General features: G+C 41.4%; 1 protein-coding gene across 10 annotated transcripts in view; it reads left to right on the forward strand.

Annotated features, from left to right (window-relative positions):
* Positions 1–25,079, forward strand: part of RBFOX1 (RNA binding fox-1 homolog 1) — a 773,250-nt gene that overhangs the window by 116,354 nt on the left and 631,817 nt on the right. For 3 of the 10 annotated variants that reach the window (XM_088064272.1, XM_088064270.1, XM_088064271.1), the window contains one exon: positions 22,233–22,295. In XM_088064272.1, the coding sequence (XP_087920398.1) occupies positions 22,233–22,295 (63 nt within the window). Of the gene's footprint in view, positions 1–22,232; positions 22,296–25,079 lie in introns of those variants that run through there. The other 7 variants (XM_088064261.1, XM_088064266.1, XM_088064264.1 and 4 more) reach the window with 5 other exon arrangements.

Below are 25,079 nucleotides of genomic sequence, written 5' to 3' on the forward strand. Positions count from 1 at the left end.
GAGCTCATAAAAATACTATTTCTGGGAGGGAATCTCACTTCAGTAGTATATCAATATACACGTTACCTTGATAGAAATAACATTCTATGCATAACACATTAAATAATTCAGGTGTTTTAAGTAAAACTGTTTATCTGAAAACTCAGCAGGTTTGCAGATCGGTGTCACAAGCCACTGAAGAAATAGCATCAAGAAACTAATTTTATTCTAATAGTAATTTTATTTCTAACTTGGCTCAGATGAATAAGGGGAATTGAAAGTGTTACAGCTACCATATCCCTTTCCTCTCCCATTTTCTCTTGAATCATATATGAAATTTTAAAAAGACATTTTCAACACATATGTACCTGTTAAAATAGTAAAAGTTGAAATTAGAATGATAATGTGAGCAGTGACTAGTTACAAATTCCTTAGGCTGAGAGTTTGGGAGTCACAGGCATTTGCTTAGGCTGAATTGTAATTGCTCATCTTGACATAAAAGACCTTTTTTCCTTCACTCCAACCATATTTATTCATTTAGAGACTATTCCAAAGTGGTTTGTTATGTCAATTTGGTAGGGTTTGTTCTATCCATATATCTTTTCTAATATTTTCTAAGCCATTGTTCAGTGTGCTCTCTGGTAGGTACTGGAAAAATCATCGAGTCCTTACAAATTAAAATTGTGTTTGGTTGCAAGAGCAGTGCCTTGAGGAAAAGGCTGCACTGGCTAGAGCTTGTTAGAACCACCAGAAAATTCTACAGATTGGTGTCTTTTCATAAGTTTTCAATGACAGGGAAAGTTTTGTATTTTCTTTGGCACCAAAGGTGATCAAGTAAATTCAGAGGCAATCCAGACTTTCTTGTTTCTGGAGTTTATGTACTACAGTGGCTTGTGATACCTCCATTCATGGTTCTCAGCATGAGGACTCTCAAATTTTATTGTGCTTCAAAGGAAGCATTCTCCAGCAATAACCAGAGCTGGCTTTTACCCACAGCCCCAGCAAGAGCAGGTATTTAATCTGTGTTGGTTGTTTCACCTCCTGGAGGAGATGGGGGTGAAGGTGAGAGGCTGATTAACCCAAAGGATACAAACAGAGGTGTTGGTATTGTTAATCCTAGGTTACTACAGAGAACAGCTGTATAGGTGAGAAATAGGGAATCAGGGTAGAACTTGCAGCCAAAATGTAGATAAAATCCAGTATTTTATACACTGACCTCACAGCTGCAACGAGGGAAACCCAAACACATCAACAAGAGCTGTGAAAACATGGAGGAAAGAGGCACCGGTTAGCTTTGCTGAGTCAGCACTGTTAATACAGCAGAAGTCTGACCTAAAATCAACTTGACTACAGAAACAGTGGGTGCAGGTTGTGCCTCACCTCTTCACCAGCTCTGGGATCTTTCTGTCTGCTGGAGAAGGAAAGGGAAAGGCTCTCAGAGCTGTGCCACACGCTTCATTTATCTGCAGAGGCCAAAGGACTCCCATGGGCCCAGCCAGCAGCAGTGAAATCAGGCTCCTGGGGACCAGGCAGAGAATAACTCCAGAATAAACAGCATGCAAGACCTTTTAAAAGTGAGCTCTTTATTAGCCACTGATCCAGCCTGGTGGGTTTATATTCAGATACAGGACTGGTTTCATCTACCTCAGTGTATACATCTCTGATTTCAAGCTGCATTCATGACTTTGTTGCAATTTGAAATGTAAATTAATGTGCCACACGTAACCTTCTAACTATTTGTGTTTCTTGCTGGTTTGAAATAATTTGCTGTGGCATTTGGATGTATGGAAATAAAGTATTTTAAATGCCATAAAATGATACACTGGTGAAATACTATTTAATGGTAGTTGCAAGTGATTTGGTGTTGATGTTTAAGGATGTATTTGTGGATGTAGGTAGATTATAAAATAGTTCAACACAACATGAATGAAAGGGAGAATGCTTGTTCTTCTTGTTACCTACTACTTTTATAGATAATTTATGTCTTGTTTAACACTTCTGTACAAAGAAAATGAATGGAATCCCTCACTCAGCATGTCCTGGGATTTGGGAATGGGACTCTTGGACAGCTGAAAAGGAGATTTGTGTGTAGGCTGCTGTGCTTCACTTCCTTTAGAGCCTTCCCTGTGCTTTCCAGGGCAGAGGGAAATGTTTCCAAAGGTGAAACACGGGTGTACCTCTCTGTTAGAGTCACATCCTGCTTTGGCAGTGCTGGAGTTGGTGCAGGGCTGTTGGATTTAGGATGGGAACAGTGCTGGTCACACACCAAAGGTTCAGCTGGTGCCGAGCAGGGCTTGCACTGAGCCCTGGCAGTGAGGAGAGGGAGCACAGGAGGCTGAGAGGGAGCACAGCTGAGCCCACCCATCCCAGGGAATGTTCCAGAGCACTGGGCACCATGCTCAGCTAGGAGGGAGCTCAGGAACTGGCTGGGCACTGCTCAGTGGGGAGTGACTTGCTCATTTGCACCACTTCTTTTTCTTTGGGGTTGATTTCTCTCCCTCCTTTCTTCTCTTCTCTCTTTTTCGATATTTTTTTGTTTTATTTTTAAACTTTTCATTACAGTTTCTTATTCTGTTTCAGTTATTAAATATTTCTGATCCCAATTAATGATTTTTCCTGCTTTTACCCCCGAATTCTCTCCCCCATCCCCCTGGTGGGGAGTGAGCAAGTGGCTGTATGGGATCTGAGTTGCCAGTGGGGTTTAAACCATGCCAGGCCAGGAGGTACTGAAATACTGAAATGGCTCATGGTCCTTGCTTTGTGTCTAGACAGAGACCTCCTGCTCTGCATTGCCTTTCAGATTTGAGAATATGTTGGGTTCAGCTCTGGAGTTCTTCATGGTAGGGCCAACAAGCAGGGAATTGTTTGTCGTCATCCCACTGACAGATTGCTGCCTGTGCTTCATTCCCACAGTCCAAACATGGACTGCAAGTGCTGGCAGGTACAGCTGGGCTGATTTTCAGCCCAGGGCTCTTTGCATGTCCTGCCCAGTGCACTTCAGCAGTGCCACAGCTCACTGTGACTGGGGGCAGCGGCAGCAGCTCCTCGAGTGCCTGTGCACAGGCACCACAAGGGCTTCACAAGTTCAGGTGTCTTTCATCTCCCAGTCTCCCCATCCCATTTTGAGATACAAGATCTAGCCTACTTTCATTTTCTGCCTTTTCTCACAAAAGTACTCTGTAAAAAGCCTTTATTTCCATTCTGATGCAGCCATCCTGCCTTCTAAAATTACCTCTACTTCCATAAAAAAAAAAAAAGGACATTTCCAAGAAGTGCAGTTGCATGTATTGAAGCTATGGGTGTTTGGAATGAGTAACACTGGCTCTGTGTTTTCAGCAGTGTTTGAACATTGCAGAACAATCCTGACTGTGGTTTATAATGTCCTGATCCTCTGATGCTGCTGTGGATAGTCCTGTTCTTTCTCCTTTGTCAAAATTGGTTTTTCTGGGTATTAATTTTCTAAATGTCTGTGTTTGGTAATTTCACACACTTACACAGAGCTTTCCATACACCTAATTTTCTCTTTATATTCCAGCATTAGATCTGTTTCAGTACTCTGGCTTGTGCAGTGGGTTTGTGTTCCCTGGATGTGACACCCCTCTGACCTGCTCAGGTCAACTATTCACTGCCACACTCTGGGTTTTCTACAGAGATGTAATTAATACCTCATTTCACCTGTCATGCCAAAACTTCCACCTTGCTTCACTGTGCAATGGGATACCCATCAGGAGGTGAAATCTTAGGAATTTATTTCAGTCCCCTCTTTCAAAGATTTATCCATTTTTGACATGCTGTCCAGTTCCTGCTGCCAAAATGTCTTCCAGCAGTAAAAATCTGCTATTAGTTGGCTGCAGACTTTTGGGAAGATGCTTAGATTTTAGAGTTTGTGACGTTATCAGTAACAAAATGATTTAGAACTTGCTTCACAGTTCAGCTATTAATAATGATTTGATCAGTTTTGTCAGTGCCTTAATTTGCCACGTAGATAAAAATCCCTTACATTCGTGTCTATCAATTGTGGGCAGCTTTCTGCTCGTGAGCCTGACATTTTACACTGTCAAGCTATGGAATTTATTTTTCTTTTTCTGTATAGTAAGGAAAGAAAATCATTCTGTAGGTGAGATTCTGTGCCCTGCTCAGGTCCCAGGCACGCTGCACTAGCAGGAATAAAGCTCTTCCATGTTGCCACACCTGAGTAAAGAACGCAGCAAAAATCATTGTCTGTGGCACAGGGCTGCGAGCAAAATATTCCATCAAGTTCACAGAGCAGCAGCTATGGACAAACTCATCAAAAACTGTAATACTGCAGCAGATAATGGAGGAAAAACTGAAGCCTGGTTCTCAAATGACACCCATCCATGGCAGAAATGAAGGCAGGCAGCTGCTTTGTTAGCTTTCAAATCTTAATTTGAGTGACTTGTTTTGTCTGTGCTTTGTCCTCCACTGCAAATACAATTTTAAATATGAAGTGTCTTTGAGGGAAGGGGTTCTCAAAGCTGATAAAGATTTGAAGTTAGACATTAAATATGAGTTCTTTGTAGATTCCCTAGCATGAACTGGTAACATTTGGAATGTTTCTGTGTAGGCTGGGTTATATTTCCATAGGTGAAGCACAAAAAATATTTATAGTTTTTAGTAGCCAGCCTAGGGGGTTAATGTTTGGCTGTCACCACAGCAGACTCAGGGGCCCACCTTTCCACCATTTCCTTCATCCAGTGGAAAGCTCCTGCATTTCCTTTCAGTTTTAAGGCTGTGCTCCTCAGTCCTCCTGGGATATCCCAGGTGAGAGTGGCACCTCTGTGAGGATCCTCACAGGAGTAAAGGAACCAACTGAGATGAGCAGAAACCCAAACCAAAACCCACAAACCTGCAGCAGCTTTGGAGCACTGACACTGCTCACAGGGATTCCTAATTTAGTCCACTGGCAAGCTGCATTAATATTCTGTGTAATTCTTAGCTAAAGGTAGGCCAAATTTGGCTTTCCATTTCTCGCAGCAAAAAAAAGATGCATTCAATACTTTAAAAATATCACATCATTTATTATGGTGAAATCAAGCATTGGACACAGTGGTGAACAGATAAAATAACTGTCTTGAGAACTCATTGAAAGTCAGATAGGACAGGAATCAAAATATTCAGATTACTTCCAAGTGCTTTCTGTTTATGGTTGGATTTACTACAAAATACAATTTAAATAATCTGCAAAGTCTTTATCTGTTTTTGATGCCAAAGCTATCACAGATCTCTCCTGACCCTCCCCTAGTACGAAGCTGTGATCTTGCTATAGAAGCATTGATAGAAATCAGTACAAACGTGTTACTCTGTATGTGTGCATTTGTATTAAATACCTGATTTAAATTTTATAATTTTTTAAGAATTTATTTATTTTTCCTTCTTCTTCTGCACATTTGGCAAACAAATTTATTTCCTTTTTCAAGGTGCACAATGTAGATCCCTCCCTCCAGCCCCAAACTGAACTAAATCCATCAGTTGTTACAGCACCAGTCCGTGTGAATAATTTGGGCCTGGATTATGTGAAGATAATATAATTATGATAGTGAGAACTTCTCTGCCTCCCTTTTTATACTTAAAAAGGTTCTTCCAGCTGATTTTTACAACCTAGATGATTCGTTCCTCATCTTCTTTTATTATCACTTAACATTGTCTGCAGATTTTTGTCTCTGTTGCTGTTACTGATAAGGAATTTCTTTAGACTGGGTTGTGTTTGCATCAGCAAAATCTGTTAAATTCATTATATACACTGCTAAAAAGAAAATGTAAAATACATACTTATATTGGTTCCAGGAACTATAAATTTATTTGAGCTGTGATATTATTTCAAAGTGATTTCTTGTCCAAGATAAAATTATTTTAAAAACACGTTCTTTTCTTAAAATAGTTGAAAATGTATTTTCAGTAATAAATTACTATGACAACAAAAAGCAGCATAAATAAAATCTGAACCTGATGAAGAGAAAGGAGGAAACAGGGTAATTTAGAACTGAAATTATTCTGGAGCTGATCTTTAAATATTTCCAGGGAAGGAGCTTGCTGTGGGATTTGAAGCTGCAATGCTTCAGGCAGCTGTAGAATCGATCTCTCTTCAGTGACAATGCCACTGGATTTTAGTTCCTCACTTTGCAATGTGTAATTGTATTTCCCAGAATTTTCTCCTCGGTGATGATGATGAAGGATCAAAAACAGTGGTGTGCACTTTTGAGTAGTTTATAGGTAAACAAAGCTATTCAGAATGTTTTATTTAAATAGTGTCCTATACTGCCTTGCAGTGTGTGTGTTGTGGAGCCTGGTGCACATGTGTTCTTGCTGTTTCTGAGCTGAATTCAGATTTTCTACTTACTCTGGGACAGAGGTGAATTTTGTTCACAGCTGTTGCTGTCTCCTCTCACATCTTGTTCCTCCTATTGAAGGAAAGGCTTCCTTAGCTCATGATTTTCATTCATCCTCTGGATCCTGAACACATGACCGGAGCGTCTTTCTAAGGAGCAGCGTGGTGAAAGCAAAGTTCTTTCACTAGCAGTTGTTTTGGAATTTTGTTAATGCCATCAAACTTCTCAGGCACAAATTATTCAGTTCTGTGCTGAATAATGAGCTCAGCTGAAGCAAATTTGTTCCTTGTAGAGCTGCCATGTACAGTTCTGCTCCGAGGAGCTCGTTCAGAGCAGTCTGAGCCGCAGCTTCTGGCCTCACCCCTTAAAACAAGGTGCTGAGATCTCCTCTTGGACTCAGGGGGAGGATTGGTTTGAGAATCAAATAATTTTAACGGGATGGTGTCTTGCTAACTGTTTTTTTGGTGTTCTGGTTGTTGCCTGATTGATTGCAGCATCAGCCAGGTAAAGTTCTCACCTGAGCCTTTCCTGGGGCTTTCCCTGTGGCTGTGTGGGGAGCACTTGGTGAGAGGGCAGGATGGGTCATTTCAGAAAGGGTGGAAGTTTGTGGTTTGTTTTTGCTGGTCCACAGGCACATGCACAGCCTGTGGGGTTTTGTTTGTGTCACTCGGTCTCGGGGACCTTTCCTGCAGGGACAAAATGGGTACCTGGATCAGCACTGGGAGTGGTCCTGAGAGGCGATGAGGGAAAGCATCCTGTGTGCACAGTGCAGGCAGCAGGGAGCCTCCAGCCCCAGGGCTCTGGCTGCAGCTGGGGAAGGGCCAGGGGAGCCGAGGGGAGGCAGGCAGCAGGTGGAAGTGGCCCTGGTGACAGCAGGGAGGATTTATGTGCCATCAGGGTGATTTGCCTGACATCACACAGCTCCCTCCCGAGCTCCGTGCTCCGAGGCACCACATGGATCTGTCACCTTCCCCGGGAATGAGGCAATAATTTACACTGGGAACAGTGCTGGGAAAGGCGATGGGAGAAGGAAGGTGCCATTCAGCACAAAAGCTGACAAAATCTGATTGTTAAGTACCAGTCAGTACATTAAACTTCATATCTCTCTAAAGAGCGAGGAGGGAGAGAAATAGCTTGTATTACACGGAGACATGTTACAGGAGACAAATGCCAGGTGAATACTTTATAAAACTGCTGTGCTTTAAAGCATTTTCCAGTCAACAGCCTGTCTTTTGTCTGCCCTTCGTTGTGACAGCTGCAGTGTGCCACAGACCTTAAATCAACAAAAAGCTGTGGAATATCCTGCTCTGGCTGCTTGGCAAAGGGCTGCTCTTCAAATCTGCCTTCCTTAGAGAACTTGGCTCCCCCAGCTCCCCTTCTGCCTTGACTGCACTGACACTTGCATTTTTGTTTGCAAATTTGCTGCCAGTTCAGGAAAATGGCGCCTTGGTTAATGCAATTCTCAAACAGACGTTTTGTAGGCAAAAAAAGATTGTCAGAAGTAGCAATGGAAGGAAAGAAGAATTGAAATCCTGATTATCAAGTGGAGAGAGAATAATCAGAGCTGGCAAGCTGTGATTTGAAGGCAACACTTGGAAGCAGAGGGAATGTGGCATAGGAGAGTTTGCCAGAAGCCTTTGTGCCCTTAGGTGGAAAGTTGTGTTTAAAAGGTGTGGAAGAGTTTCAAATACAGTCAGAGACTGGGCCCAGGGTTTGTTCTACTGATGGGTGTAAGCAACCAGGGACATAGCAATGGCTTATGGATGGTTCTTGAGGAGAATATTGTTTCTGTAGAAGCTTTTTCTCCTGGCACTCTGTGCTGGAGATGAAGAACTGTGCAAAAAGACTTGGTCAGAAACACCTGTGAACAAGCAGAACCTTCAGAACTGAACTGAACTTTTCTTCTTTTGGCATTCAAACCAATCTAAGAATCATTAAAATATCACCTGAAACCAAGGTTCTCAGCTAAGTACCACTATGGAATTGGAGGGATGTTTAAAGCATGGCAATTTGCAGGAAGCTGGGACAACTATTAATTGCTCCAGTCAGAATGTGTCTTGTTTCTTATGAAAAAGGAATAATTTGTTCTGCCATTTTTCACCATGCAGTTTTCATTAGGTTAAAAACATACCTGGTCAAATGTGGGGTAGGATTAGGAGCTTGAATAAAATATGTAGGTTATCCCTCTTTTCAGTTTACCTAGAAACACAAAGGTTGAAACTAAGATTTACTTTGTCCTTGTCTACCAGGTTGAAATAATTAACCTGAATGCCTTAAACATAAGGATTTTCTCATTTGGTTCTTAATTTCTTGTAAAAACTCCATTAATACTTAAATTTCTCCAATCTCTAGTGGAATCTGTTAATAGCCTTACACAGTGTCAAGGAAAATCATTGGTGCAGTGTTTAGAAAAGGAGTTAAGTCAAATGTTACACTAGTTGCTCTTTGTTAAATTGATTGACATCTTGATTTGTTATATAAGAAACCTTCATTTATTTGCCTTTCCTGTAAAGCTTTTCTCCTTTTTTTTGTTCCTTTGGAGCTCCCTTAAATGATTGGTGTCATTCAGGCAAAATTTGCCCATTATCAAATCTTTTTTATATTTTTTTTATATTTTGGAAACAAGAAGATAAATTATTTCCTTGACTTCTCTTCCACAAATTACAGCGGTGTGTGCTTTCTTCCTGCCACATCCTGCCCCCACTCTGAATCCCAGTGTTCATATTTAAGTCTCTAATGGGAAAGTCCTTTTTTGTGTGCCTTCACACCTTTTTGTCATTCAGGGAATTTTTATGCAGGTGAGATGAGAGAAAAAAAAAAAAACAACAAACAACTTTCAATTATCTTGTGTTACTTTATGTTTAAGTCACCATTATGGATCTAATTGTGGTCTGTTTGCTGCTTCATGTTCTGGTGAATTGGCTTTGGGGTCACAAACCACATTAGCTTTTTCAGCTTAAGCATCAGAAAACGTAAACCTGAAGCCTCAAATGACATTTTTAATCCCAGAAAAATAGCAGTGATTTCGTTCATGTGTTTTTCAATCAACAGCAAGCAAATCAAATCTCCATGCTGGCCAAAAATGCTTAGCACAATTGCAACGTGTGCCTATTGCTGAAAAAGTTAAATTACTTTTAAAAACATTATTAAACAAACACTCCAGAGATGCATTAATATTCCTGAAATGACTCAATTTGTGTGGGAGGTATTTATTACACACATTTTGCATACACTCCAGGTTCTATGAACCTGTTCTGCTTTTATGAACATTTTTGCCTTAGGATCATATCCTGGAAGCCACAGGAGGATGTGCAAGCGAGGTGGGAGAAGAGTTACATCCAGTCTGTAGTGCTGACTTCTCTCATAGCTACAGTCAACAGAGACAATAATGGTAAAAAAAGGCTCAGCTGATCTCAGTTTTCAGAATATTTCTTTTTTTTCTTTGTCAGCTTGATCTCCTGGTTTTGTGTTCTGTGCACTCTGCAGAGTGCTGTGTCCTGCTTGCTTTATTTTCTTCAGCTGGTTAAGTTCTAAAGCCTCTGCAAGAAAATGCAATTGTGTTGAGCAGCTGAGATCTACAAGCAAAGCTCCAGAGAGGTCTCAATGTGTGAAATTTGTCACTGTTATCTCAATCTATGGATAGGAAATAGACTTTATTTTGAAATTCAGTTTTTATCTCTGTCTTCTTCCTCGTTACCCAGCAGAATTTGTTGGTGGTTGTGGGGATGGGGAAAAGGAGGAGGTGTCCTTGTGTGTGCAGGGATTTCTTGGGGCTGTAAGGGATGAAAAATGTGAAGGCAGCTCCAACAGCAAAGGGGAGGGGACAGAAATGCTGGATATTCCAGCTGTGCTGCAGTGGCACATCCCTGTTTCACATCAAGTGCCTCAGCAATCCCCTTGATTTTATTATTTGTAATACAATATTTGTATTGCAGAAAGGGTTAGAATTAAGCACAGCTGAATGCTCAGTTTGGGGACTAAGGTCCCCAACGTGTTTATTTCCCTGGGATATATTTTCATACTCTCCTGGTTTGCTTTTATATGTTATTATTTATAATGTAATTTCTGGACTGCAAACTTGAATTGTGCTTTTTAAAATTCATTTTCACAAGTTCAGAAATAAAACTCAGTGAGAAAAAACTGTGAAATGAGGCAGGCCAGGCTTTACAAGTAGCAGAGTAATCCCAGACTGCTGTTTTACTATTTCCAAGTTATCTCTGCCTGGAGTAAGAACAAAACTCTTTAATATAGGGCTGCTCTCAAGTTTTATTAAACCAGTTGCTTAGTGTGAAATTAATTTGTTCAGGAAGGACTATAAATCAGCTGAGGTGAAAGAAAATTGATTTTTACACCACCTTTCACTTGTTGCACTCTTAGTAGTATAAGCTTCATTAGACTCTTGGAGTGTTTATGGGTGTTATAAAACGTTTAACACTTGATGTATTGAGGTACTCAAAGGGGTTTCAGGCATTAGAGGATTATTTTGAGATTCCATTGCTCTCAGTCTGGTATTTGGCACATGGGGAAGGAAATGTGTGCTCTCTTGTCATTTTAGCCATAAATAGAAGTGTTTTGTCTGACACTACAGGACTAATATGTGCAGTGAGGAACTCCAAGGCTTGGAAACAGTGCTGTGGCATCAAAGGTAAAATCTGGTGTAAACAGTTTCACAAATATAATGGAAGTCACAAAAAGCATCTGGAATTGTGCAGGAATTCTTAAATGCTCCAGTCTGGTGGGTGTTTTGCTGTTGTGTTCTAGCTGTCAGTGCAGGTTCCCAGAAATGTGATATTTGAGGTGTTTCTCCCTGGCAGTGCATGTATAATTATACCTCTGTTATAGTACACATGCTGACATGGCAGCCTTTTGCCATGAAATAAAAGAACAAGGTAGAAAATACAAAAAGTACTGAGAAATCCAATCCTGAGACACACGACACAGTTCACTTTTAAGTTTAAAAATTTAGCAGTGCAGTTTATTACTGTGTGTTCAGAACTTTTTTAGGAATGCAACATGTTTTATGTGCAATGGCAGTAATTTTCTTTCAGACTGTGTAGTAGATGTGTGCTTTCCTAAAGCCAGATGATTTATGGAATAAATGGAATAATGGTGTGTTGGGTTTGTGGGCTTTGAGCTTTTGCCTCCTGTACAGCAGTTGGTATCAGTGCATTGCTAAGAGAAGTTAAGTTTGGAAAATACATCCAGAATGCTTCCATGTACTGCAAATCCTCACTTAATGTGTTTTTGGAGGGGTGTTAGAGCCAGATGATTCTGTGTAAATTGTTGCTTCTGCTGTGGAGTGGTTCAGAAATGAGTTTTCAGTCACTGCACACCTGAAGCGGCAGTGAGCGCTGCCCGTGCTCCCTGGTCTGCCAGCGGGGCAGGGACAGATGCCACTCTAATTAATAGTCAAAATTAATACCTTTCGTGAATGGAAATGACTGAGGGAGGGCAGTATAAACCAGTTAATTTTCTCTCAGTTTCCAGAGATTTATTTTCCTCTCGTTGTGTCCCCACCCCTGTTCACCTTGAGCGTTGTCTTTGTGAGCCTGGGGAGCAGACGAGCACAGCTCCTGGAGGACAGCACTGGACAATGCTGTGGGCAGCAGAAATGAAGTTTATTTCAGGAATAAAACTGTGTCTTGATTCTTCATCCTTCTAACCAAAGATGTGTATTTACTTTGTGAAGTAAAGTTTTTAAACTCTTCCCTATTAGCAAATAAGAAAAGCTGAAATCAGTCCTTCTTCATCTTACCGGATTTAATTTCAAAATTGTGCAAGCTTGATGCATACCTTACAGTCACTTGGACAGAGGCTTTCTCTGAATTCTTATTTGAAAAACGAGAGCATATTATAGTTGCTGTTTTCATATGATTTTATGTGCCTTTCACCTCTGAGGTTTGTTAGTGGGGTGCTTCTATTTTTCTTATGCTTGGATAACAGCACATCATCACTGGTTTTCTTCAGCATGCCAAGGAAAACATGCAAAGATGAAGCAGGTTATTTCCCACCATTAAAAGGGTATTTTGATTCCATGGAAGCACAAGCAGTGCATTTCTTTTGAAATAAAAACACTGGCTTGGTTAAAAAAAAGTTTCCTACTAAGAACCAGCTAATTCCATTGATAGCACATCAACAGAATATGCAACTTGAGGAAAGAAGCAACAATAAATTAAATAAAGTAATTACATAAATTGGAGTATTTTTGAAAAGTGGGACAAGTTAACTTGAGTGTGTTATTTATTTAATACCAACTTAATATCACAAGAGCAAACAGTAAGACAGGTAAAGTACATCAAAATATTAATTATATGGATCCATGCTATAACTTAGAAGAAATGCTTTCATACTGCTCCTCTTCTAGGGAATTGCTGATAGAAGTTAAAGCATAACATCTTGAATTATTCACAAGTATCTGAATTATGATGGGTAGATCTGAGTGATACCCAGGAGAGCTTTGATATTTAAACAGGACAAAGACATTTTACCAATTCTCTGTGAGTTCTGGCTCTGAGCCTTGAATCATTCCTTCCTGAACAGATTTTTCAAGCTATAAACTATGAAGGTGTATTTTTAAATGAAGAAAATAATCTTGTTTTGGTTTAGTAGGCTAGATCTTAATAATGATTTAAAATGTTTAATTTTTTTTTTTTTTCATTCCAAAAGCATTTCCAAAATGTTTTACAAGGTAAAATTAGGGAAAAAATATAAGTATTGCCATGATTCCTTTAGACAAACTGTTACCTGACAGCAGTAAGGAGCTGATGCTTTCAAAGGGATTGCCTTCAGTAACAAGACACTGAGCCATTTTTAATGTGACTTGGTATAAAATTCCTTTGGAGCAAGCAGTTATCTCCTAGTCCTTCTAACAACTTCTCTCAACCCCTGGAAAGATGAAGACACCTGACACTGCAGCCAGGCAGGGTTTGGTTATTGCCCAGCAGACTGAGTGACTCAGGCTGGGATTTGCAGCTTTTGGTAAACGTGGCAGCTTTTTGAATCCAGCCTAACTCTTGATGAGTTGCAAATAGAAATAACAACTTGGATATCATAGCTGGCAACCAGCTTGGGGCACTTGGTGGCTGCTGTGTGGCAGCTCCTGCTGGCTCTGGCTGCTCTCCTCTCATTGCCCAGGGTCAGCCCTGCACAGGGGCACTCCCAGCCCCACACACCCAGCTCCTGGCTGGAGAAGCCAAAGAGCAGCAGAGCAGCTGCCAGGAGGAGAAATTAGCTTGGAGAAGATTCTGTCTCCTCTGAGTTGCTGGGAGTGCACTGAGCCAGGAAGGATTGTTCACACACCCTTGGGAAGCAACGGGGAGGGCAGCTCTGAGCAATATCCATTTTTAGTGTTCTTTCAACCACCTCATCCTCGATTTGAGCTCAGGCTCCTGCACTTCCATATCTGCACTCTCTAAAGAGAGATTCTGATCTGTTGCTTAGCATTGGAGATGATCTTTTTCTAAGGCTCAATTAAGAAGTATGTGAAGAAAAATATTTTTATGGGAATAGAGGAGCTATTGCTTCATTTTTGTATTAAGTCTGAGAATTGAATGCTGATTGTGGGTGGAATCCCTGAGAAATGTAGCTTTGATCAAGAAGAGAGTATGAATGAGCAGCAGTTTATGCCATAATAATCATATTTGTATGATCTGGAGATTCAGCTGCTTATTCCCTCTGTAGATTGAAAATAGTTCCATTTTTCATGGTGTGAGCCAAACTCCACTGTGCCTCAATGCTCTGTATCCAGAATCTCTGATCCGGGGGGATGTGGGCAGGGGGATGGAGTCAGAATTCCTGGGGTTGTTTTGGAAGGCAGTTCTGCAGGAAAACTCGCAGGGAACACGATCAGGTGTTAACAGAGGGAGTTCTGTGAGGGTGCAATACAAGGAGACATTGCACAGAGTGAGACTTGGCATGTTCAAAGTAATATGGGGAGTAGGGAAAGAAATGGAATAATTTTAATATGAAAGGCAGTGAAATGTAATGAATCAAAGTATGAGTAACAAGGTGATTTAGTGAGATGGAGTTAAGCTGGATGCAATGCGATTTTTAAAGGAAAAGGTAGATTTAGTCATAGAACTGTAGGCATTTGAAGCAAAATACAAAACAAGCAAAAGAGTCTAAGGGGAGCTAATGTTTAGTAACAGTATTTTCAGTGTAAAATCTATTATAATTTTGTTCATTTGAAACCACCTCCTACATATATAACATTTGCTTAACAGACAAAAAAAAAAAAAAACACCCCAGGAGCAAGTTGCCAGGTTGTTGTAACATAAAATAAACATTCACTAGAAAAATAAAACAAATGGGCTATGACTTCACAGTGCCACTTTAAAATAATTACTATATTACTGTACAAAGCACAGTACTAAATTGGATAAAATATAAAATAAAACATGAGTAAGACAGAGAGGTAGAGTGAAGTTTAAACAGTACCCAGAATATTGTTAATCAGTGGTCCAGTGTGGGATTGGTGAGACCACTGGTTAGGTACCATGTTTGAGTAACACATACTGAGGTTTGAAATATTTCCAGTGATTTTGGCTTCACAGCTGACATGTTAAATACAAGCTGTAAATTACTGGAGATGTGGGCAAATTCTTAAGTGGTTTAAATTAGTGTATTTCTGGCTGAAAGGATTTGGCCCTGCAAAAAAAAAGAAACTGCATAGCTTATTTGATGTATTCCTGTGTCTGGTGAGCAAGACAAGGACTGGGGACACAGTGTTCTGATATTGAAGTAAAATATTTATTTTGGTGCTTCTTCACTAATATCTAAATGTAAACTAAAATTGTATTTTCTCATGCCATTGTTTCCCTTACTAAATGGGAAGTACTCTTGTTTCTTTTATAAGAGGAAAACTCCTGATTCATTTTTAGATTAAAAAAAGAGATATATTCAAAGTGAGCTCTGCACTGAGAATTTGTATGCTGAGCCTGTCAGACTGTGAATCTTTATTATTACTGGGCTTTATCCTTGAGTACATAGCTTGCAATCCAGTGTGAATATTAAGTGTGAGGCTCAGGAGCTGGGTGAGAGGTTTGCAGAAGCTGGCAGGCTCCTGTCCCAGCCCCTGGCTGCTCCCAGGGATGAGTGGGTTCATTTCACAGCTGCCACTGGGCTGGGCTGAGCTCCTGATGCTGGGAGGGATGGAGGAGGAACCATTACCTGCAGCCTGGGATTTTCCTGGGATGCTGGGGGAGGTCATGAGGAAGGAAAAAACGTGTGGAACCGGTCATTCAGAAATGTGTGATGTTTACAAATCTGGTTCTTTTTCTGCTGAAAGAACTCTAGTTAAAAACAAACAAACAAACAAACAAATTCATATTTTTTGTTTATTTACAAATAACCAATCTGAGCCTAAGACTTTTTCACTGATGTATTCTGTGTGCCTGGCCTGTGGGTTGCATCATTTATACTTTGTGGTCCTTTTTCCTCCCATGGAAAGTCATGTTTCTCTTGGGGAAAATCTGCTGCTTGACACAGCTGAGCTTCCTCCTTTCTTTCCTTCTGATCAGAGGAGAGCACTTGAACTCCTGTGTGGGATCTGCATGGACTTCTCCCTACTTGTGACTTTACATTTTGTAATCATTGTCAAATTACACCCAGCAGGAAGCAACAACAATAAATAATTCTTTCAGCCCAAGGCTCTCCTGTGTTGTATAAAACAAACACTAACTTGTCCTTTGAAATGATTTTGTGTAGCAGGAGTAAATCTCCAAACATGGCAGGCTTAGATTATTTTATTTTTGCCTCTTTTTCAGACTGAAATAATTTTTCTTCATAAACAGTAAGAAGCCTTTAGACAGAGCTACACCAGCCCCTGTGCAAAGGGTGCAGTGACTTCTCCCTTCTCTGCAGCCTGTGGTGGGTGCCAGGGGCTGGGGATGCCTCCAGCACCGTTTGTGTCATAGCTGGGGGAAGGCTGCACCCTTTCAAGCCCTGATGACCTTACAAAAGTCCATCTTTGTGGAGATTCTGTTTGTCAGCTGATCCATCTCACCCCCTCCTCTGTCTCCAGTCTGTGTGTGAAATGATGCTTTTATTTCCTGTGGTGATAAAAATGTCTTTGGATCAGAAAATTTCGTGTGTCTACCCAAATTAGATTTTTTTCCTTTACCTTGTCCACAAGAGACACGTTCCAGTCCATGGAATGTGATGGACCCTCTCAATATTATTTTTCTGTTAGGGCTCAGAGATGTAGCCTAGAGTTGTGCTGTTTCTCTAAGAATAAATCACAAAACTGTTGGATAAACTGGTATTTTTTTTATTTTTCTTATTCTAGTCCTTGATTTCAAATATTATTAACATCTACCGTTCTTAAGCAATGTCAAAGTTTCTGTTAAAAAATAACAGAATTCTTCTCTCTGCATGCTATATTCCTTTCCAAACTGCATTGCTTGTAGAGGTGTGATTCAGTTCTTGACCTGTGATAGATGAGAGAACCATTAGTTTAAAAATGCAGAATGCAAAGCCTGTGTTCTGGAAGTATAATGTTCCTGCTTTTTAGTGTTTGTCAGGAGCCAGGTACTCAGGGCTAACAGCTCCCCACTGGAATCGGTGGAAGGGCTTCTCTAGTGGCAGATGAGGACAGATAAGCCTTTTTCAAATAATTTTGTTATTTCTGCAGCTCCTTTGAGCGCGTTGTTCCCTGGAATTTGTGCTAAGTGCTCTCAGTGTGTCAGGCACCACGGCTGCCTCGGGAGCTGCACTGCTGGAATTGGTGGAGTTTTCTACCTTCTCCTGAGGCTGAACAGGTACTGCAGAAAATGGGGAGGAACAAACAGACAGAAAAATGAGAAGAAAAGTTCTGGGACTCGTAAGAGTCTCGGTGACAACAGGAATGGGGAAGCTCCGTGCCCTGGGCTTTGCCCCTGCCCCACATTGACAGAGGAGCTGACTCTCCACAGCTGAGGCTCTGCCTCAAAATGCTGAAAGGTCCTTTGGTAAGAGACCAACATTCCTTTCATGAAGGAATAAACATATCATGAAGTCCTTTTAACTTCATGGGATGTTTACTGCCACACTTAATCCTACAGCTTGTATACTGAATAAATACGTAAACATCCACATGGCCTCAGTCACAGGAGTAACCCTTTCTAACTCAGTGGCTTTTTTAAAAAAACAGGTATTTCTTGAAACCCTCTGGTGGTTTCATTCCCAGGTAGGGGGATATACATTGTAAATGATGGCTTTGTCTCAGGTAAGGTGTGGAAACAGAAGCGAGGATAGCTCGAGGTTTTCACAGTCTAGTTCTGTGCTGCAGCACGTGCAGCCCTGCTGCCCTTTAGGGCTCAGAGGGGCATGAAGAACTTCTTACACAGCTTGTGCAATCTTTTAAAAATAATATTTTAACAGATCTGTGCCATTTTTACTCTGTACTACCATGCAGTTGTGAAGGCAGTGGTGGTCTCAGTCTCCACTGCACAGACCTTTTGGCTGATGTGTTAAAGTTTTTATCTATTACCAGCCTTTTATTGCACAGAGCCCTACAAAAGGAAGGTTACACCTGGGCTGCGGTGCCAAAGGTTCAGGACAGAGCTGAGATCGAGTCTGTTCTCACCTTTCCAGTGTCTCCCCTCACCTGCAGATATAAACAATACAGAACAGAGCATCGACCAGCAAACACAGTGCAGAGCACTAACATTTGCATTTAATATTTCAAATTAGTTCTTATGCCAAAAGAAGCTACTCAATTTTAAGTGCTATTTGGACTAATCCCTGCTCACATTCACCAAATTTCAGTGTTTATCCTCCTATCACAAAGAAAACTTCCATGATTCCTTTGTACAAAAATATGCTCCATGCAGGCCTTGGATTCCAAATGTGCTGTGTGCCATTCTCATTTTGAGACAAAAAATTTACTTGATTTTGAAATCTCAGAGACTGAGACAGACAATTATTTTCAGAGGACTTTACAGGACTTTCATTTTATAGTGGATATTTGCTCCCAGCAATAGCTGCATCTGTCTTTTGTTCATGCTGTTACCCTTTGCAGTGTCCCATGTCCCACACTGCATTCTTGCCTGTGTGCTTGGTTGTGCTTCTTCCCTTCCACACAAAGTTCCATTCCTGACATGGTATCAGGTGTTTTTTCTCCTCCTTGAGTTTCTCCTGTGCCCACTTTGCAGGGTACAGCCTGTGCTCGGTGCTTTGCAAGGGTCTGTGCCCCAGGGCACCTTGGCTCCTGTCACACAGAGAAGTGTGTCCCCCTCCCCTGGGGACACAGGGACACCTTTGGGGACATGGGGCTGCCTTTCCATCACTTCTGAGGGGGACAGGGAGCCCGTGCGGGGCTGAACACACATCCAGCACATCCCTGGGGCTGTGGCTGCACTGGGGGCCAGCTCTGAGCCCGTGGCTCCGGGTGCAGGGGTCCCAGCCCTGGGGAATGGAGCCCAGCGAGCAGAGCCCAGCTGGGGCTGGAGAGCAGAGCTGAGACAGGAGTTGTGCTGAGCCCCAGACCCAGCTGGGAGCTCCAGGAGCAGCAGCCCAGGGGGATGGAGGGGGATGGAGGGAGGACAGGGCACCTGTGAATGCCCCACAGGTACCCAGAGAATGGAGAGAAGGACCAGGGTGGTCAAAGGGGGGAATGTCTGGGGCCCAGCCAGGCTGCAGATGGAAATCCCACAGTACTGTTTAGGCCAGAGCCCAGAGAAATAATCATTTTTTTCCACTGTGATAAGAAATGCTGTTCTGTAAAGTATTCATTGTAATGATTGAATTAAAAAAAATAAAGAAATAAAAAAATAAAAAAGCCATACTAAGGTGATGGTTACAATTCAGGATTAAATTTAATGATAATAAAGTGCAGCTAGAAATGCTCAGTAAATGGTTTCAGTCCCCCTCTTCTAAGGCTAATCAGTGCAGTGAGCTGCTCTGTGTTGAGTATCCTGGCATAAATATCAAATGTGGTTTATCATATTCCAGTTGCATTTTGTTTTTTCTCCTTTTCCCTTTTTTTAACGTGATGTTCTGAGGATTTCCTTTTAGTGCCTACAAACATCTCCTTTTGACAGACAGTGCAAATTAAAAGATATGGCTGGGCAAAGGAAACTGGAACCCAAATATGCCCCCTGGGTTTTCATTTACAGTTAGAAGCTACAGACACAATTACTGCTGACAGAAATGCAGAAGCCAGTGGCAGAGTGCATGTGGCAGTAGAGTCATGCCAGGCAGTAATTGGGAAGATTATTTTTAATCAGAGCATATCCTACAGCCCAAACATTAGAAATCTCTTGTAAGGCTGACAGGAAATTAAACTGAGACCAAACAAAAAAAGCCTCAAAATAGAAGTAATATGGTTAGAAGTCTAATGATGGCAGAACTCATTGCTTGTTGTATTTGGTTGTTATCTAAAGGGAATGGCTTTTAACTTGCAGCAACAGATATCATTGTTTAATTGCATTTTTAGAGCAGAATTAAAAATATCAGATTAGATCAATTTAGACCTGGGCTTTTGATAAAGGTTTGAAGCAGTAGATGTTAAGTCAGACTTTGTAGTTGTATATATGTATTAGCAGTGATTTTTATTATTGGTTCAGGGTTTTGTTTTTTTGTTGTATTTTTTTTCTTTAATACAATGCTTCACAAAGCCACTTCTACTGGAAAATAATAACATGTCTGGGATACTCTTGGAATATTTTGTGAAGCCTGAAGGGCCTGGGGCTCTCTCTCAGTGACCCTGCAGAACAGCCTGGGCTTGCTTGGGCTGCCTGAGCTACTGCCCAGAGGGAGAAGCCCCTGGGGTACCTCGCTACCAACACTTTCACCTGGAAACACTTCTTCATTTTTAAGGGACTCTTAATAGCTCATCATCTCTGCCAAACTTCTCCCTACACACTCAGCTGGACTTGCTGCCTCTCCAGTTTGTCTCTGGACGGAGCAGGAGCTCTGTGGCCACTGCAGAAGGGTTCTGCTGCTCTTTGTGCCCCTGCCACGTGCAAATGTTGCAGTACCAGCTGCAAGCAAAACTCTGCTGATTGGGAATTTATTTCTGAGTCACAGCAGTGCAAAACTTGCCTGATTCGTGTTTTGCCACAGTTTATGGCAGTTGTGGAAGAGGAGATTCAGCTCTGGGCATGTGCACGTGGTGTTTCTCCTCAGGATCGTTTGTGTGGACAGTTCTCAACTGTTTCATAGCAGTGTAAGGAATAAAGTGTAATGCCCAAGGCCAGAGCCAGCCAGGTTATCCTGAGGCCTGTAAATTGGGTTTTATCAGAATTACACTAGGGGTTTTTCACACAAAACAACTGGCATTTTCCAGCTTCTTCCTTCCAGTATTTCCTTCTGCTGAAAAGTCTTTCATATAACCACGTGAGTAGGCCTGAAATCTTGCTTGTTGTTTAGGTATTGCCTGAGTAGCTGGATAACAAATTCTGGTAAGACAGACAACTTCTAGGGAATTTCTTTAGGCCCAGGGGTCTGTACAAGCCCTGGAAATTGTGACCTGCTGAGGGGTGGGTGGTGGAATGTCATCGGTGTCGTGGTATCTGCCCTGAGCTGGCTGGTGCTGCCCCAGCAGGGCTGGGTGTGACCCAGATGGGGAGAAATCTGTACAAAGTGCAAGTTTCTAAGTGTGCCACGCTTGCTTTTGCCCAACAAAAACATAAATAAAATAAAAGGAATAAATAGAAAGAAATAAATAAAAGGAAATATGTGTTCAGCTCAGAAATTGGTTGTTGGGAGGGTGTGGGCAGTGAGGCATTGCTGCTGAGGGCCTCAGTGTGAGGTCAGTTCTTTGCTCTGAGAGATGCTCCCCGAGTGATGGTCCCAGCTCCAAGAGACAGAAATTCAAGTGTGTTTGCTGCTTCTGCTCACCACCTTTCCAAACCTGAAGTTCTTCTGTCAGAGTGTGATCATTGTGATGCTGCCTGACATGTTCATAGAGCATGTGCCTTCCTGCTGCTGGTGCTCCTTGGCCCCATTTTCCCTCACTTGCACTAGAAAGAAACCACTGATTTATTTATTTAGTTACTAATTTATTTTTTTTCTTTTTGTTTAAAGTGAAACCACATATAAGGGGCAGGATATTTTGTGAAAAAATACCCAGTGTGTTTACTGTTTGGAATTTCACTGAAGTGGATAAAAAGTATATTAAATTTACTCACAGAATGATTTGATTATACTCTGACCTAGGTGTGTATTATTTTTGGAGACTCAAAATATGAACAACAATTCTATTTTCAGGAGTATTTGTGTCAAAGAGTACATATTGCCATTTGCACGTGGAAATGAAAAATGCACGTAGGGAGACTGTGAGGTAAAACATGGCTGAGCCTACTGTACCTACTAAAACTCAGTGAAAAATTCAGTAAAATGTTACATGTCACAGCTGCTCATTAATAAGAAAGAATGGCATGGAATAGAGTGTTACCCTATTGGAATTCCCAAGGATGTGCTTGAGAAATATATTCTGAATGCCCCCCTTTTGGTTATGCATTTTATGATAATTTTTCTTTTGCAAAAATGCTGCAAATTTTCAATTGAAAGATACACAAAAAGCAAATTACAGTGGTGTGTTCCTATTGAAACAGAAACTTGTGCTGGGGAAAATTTACAGTTATAGCTTAGTTATGTCTATTTTAGTAGGTAAATTTGCAATGAAAACATAGATTTTTGGTTTCAAATGCATTGCAAACTGTCTGAATGTATTTTCTGTCCATGGAATGCTTAATAAATGAATAATAAAATCACACTTGTGAATCAATAAGCAGATTTTGCTGTTTGGCTTTGTACTACAATGAAAGCACACTTCTGACCCAGCGGTGTGTGCAGTGCCAGCCCAAGCAGTGCATTAGCAAGTGTATTTTTTGTTGAATCTTTAAGCCTTCTGTGAGTGCAGGGCACAAGCAGGAGCTGCCCTGAATCCCTCATTCCAATAAGAATTCATTTCTCTTTCCCCAGGAAACTCCACAGAAGCCCCATGCGAGTGGTGCCTATTGTTTCCATGAGCGGAGCCTCCTCTCAGTAAGTCCCTGATTTTTGTCTTGCCTGTTGATTTTCTGAGGTCTGTCCTGTGCTGTCACAATTAATGCAGAATCCTTTGGACTCTCCAGCTTGCTGCATCACCAAAAGAGCATGAGCAAAGGGTCTGATGGTTTTTATTCTTCAGTGGGCACTGACATGATTAGAAAATAATCTTGCCTGGTTCTGGCTGTAGGGTGAAGTAATTTTTCTCTTGTGTTTCCCCTCGTACGCGTTTGGGTTGTGTCACTGTCGTGTTTGTGTCACCTCTGGCTGATTACCTCGTGTTCAGATTACTCACAGACACTTTTTTCCCCTGGAACAGCTATGGATAATTAATTCATCATGCTTTCCTTTAGAAAATGATCTCTGTAAAGTCAGAACAGAGAATATCATGAAGGAAGCTCCAAGATTTATAGGGCATGTGAAAAAAGTATTTGTGCTGATTAATTTTTTGCCTTTTCCCTTTCTGTGAAGAGGCTTTCAAATCCCAAACACTTGTTGCTCATTCACACTTGGCATTTATCCTTTACTAAAATTTTTCTTTGTAACACATACATAAAACCAATAATGATTAAGCACATTTTATTCAGGATATAACTTTCTACACTTATAGTAAACACAGAAGTATCAGAAAAAACTGTAATTACTGGAAGATGTGTATTTTATACTTCTTAAACAGTTTTTAATAATCCTCTGCTTAAAATAAACTCCTGTTCTTGGATCTTTTATATTAGGCAGTGAGCATGGCTTGTTCTGTATTAGGCTGAGTATATTTTTGCTGTATATACATTTATACATTTATAATTACACCCTTCTTTGTTCTGTGTTGCACAGGGGTATTGACAAAATAATAGACTGTTCACTTTTTTCTTCCACTATATTAATGTGAGAAGCTGAGTTCTGCCCCAACACACAAAGTTTCATGTCAATGAAAAAAATTAGAGACACAGTCCTTGCTAGAAAAAAAAGAAGAGTTTTGCATTTATTCTCCTACACGGAACACAGTCTTTCTCTTAATGTCTTTGAAATAAGATTTCATTATTTCAAAAAGACTGCCTGGCTTACTGGGTGAAAAAAAAGCGCCTGTTCATCTTGAGGATAGATTTAAATCAATTCTGTAGTGCTCAGCATGCTTGTTGCTTTTAGCTTTTCCTCTGTCACGAACAGTATTTTCTAGCACAGAATAACCTTACAGCCCTTAGCAGAATTTGATGCAATTGACAGCTTTTGTTAGAAAAATTCTGATAAAAATTGCACGAAGGAGGTTGGGGTTTCCAGCCCAGGGGAGACAGTGGTCCCTGAGATAATCACAGCATGTTTTGAGGAAGCTAACATTAATTTGGCTGTGAACACAGTGCCTCAGTAGCTATAAATGCAGTTTCCAGGAAAAGTTATTCATTTTTCCCTCAATAAGCTAAAGCAGAGGTTTGGGGATGATGAAAGAAGAAGAAAAGGCTCATTTGGAACCCAAGGAAGGTTTAACGCTCCCCAACCTCCACGAGCATCATTTGTTGATTATTTTCCCTGGTGCCCACGATCCAGCAGCAGGACTATCCATCAGCTGAGGGGTCCCTGTGTCAGCAGCCTCAGCCCCAGCCCCGAGTGTTGCCTGGAAACAGCTCTGGATGGGAGCTGGCTCCTGGCAGCTCCATCTGGCTGGGCGGGATGCCCTCCTCACCCGGGACATGGAGCACGGCTACCTCGCTGCTGAAATGCTCTGTCCCCTTCCCTGCCTGAGAAAAAGCATTTCAAACCAGAAATTCCAGTCCAGCACACAGGTGTTAAGGTGTTGGGACTGCATGTGTTGAAACAAATATCTGCCCCTTCTCAAAAATCTCTTGTAATAATTGCATTTTGTATTCAGTGTGCTTTGGTTGAATTTTAGTTCAATGCCTAGCTATAGTTGCTTTGCAGTGTTCTCCTATTTCATTTCGATAGAGAAATATGTTGAGGTAAGTCTAGTTTTAACAGTCCAGCTACAGAGAAATCCTGGGTTTTAGAATTCAGTCTCACAGCCCATGGATTTAGGTGCTTGACCTTCTATTAAGGGTACAGTAATGCCACAGTACTCCAGCAAAGCTGCAGTGCATTGAGCAAACTAGAAAACAAAGCAATAGAAGGCAGCTCCAGAAACCACTGAAAATAAACATGGCAGGCAGAGGAGATGGAATTGTTCCAAACATGCAAACAGTGGGAAATCAAAGACAGTGACAGGCAGGGGGTGTGTGGCAGCAGTGGATGTAAAGCCCAGCTAGGCAGAGTCTTGGCTCATCCCCTGCCGTGCAGAGGTTTTCCCATTGCACTGGGGCAAACTGGGGCTCCCTGAGGTGGGGATGCTCAGAGGGCAGTGCTGGCAGAGCCCCTGCTCTGGCTGTGCTATCCCAGCTAAACCTGCAGCAGGAGCTGGGACTGACCCGTGTGTGCTGGCAGGGAAGGGCTCTCAGCTCACAGCGCTGGACACTTGGGCTGTGTTTCATTTCTCTGAGTCCAGCTGATTCTGAAAGATTAATTGCTGTGCTTTGCCCTCCCCTACACAGCTCCCTTGCCTGAAACTGCAGTTTCTTGGCAAACAAGACATTTCCCTTCGGTATTGCACCTGAGTTCTCTGAGAAAAGAAAAAAAAATCAGAAGTTTTTCGGTGTTTGGTAGAAAATTTATATCATTCTTGCCCATCCTATGGTTTTTTCTTACTCTTCAGTTTGAGCATACAGCAACAGCTGTTCCATAATTTGATAAACATACTGTAAGTAAGTGATCATGGTTTACTAGTAACACCTTCCCTTG

The sequence above is a fragment of the Pseudopodoces humilis genome, chromosome 18 (genome assembly GCF_049639895.1).
Source record: "Pseudopodoces humilis isolate 2021_Gansu_Grassland_sample_001 chromosome 18, ASM4963989v1, whole genome shotgun sequence".
Classification (NCBI taxonomy): domain Eukaryota; kingdom Metazoa; phylum Chordata; class Aves; order Passeriformes; family Paridae; genus Pseudopodoces; species Pseudopodoces humilis.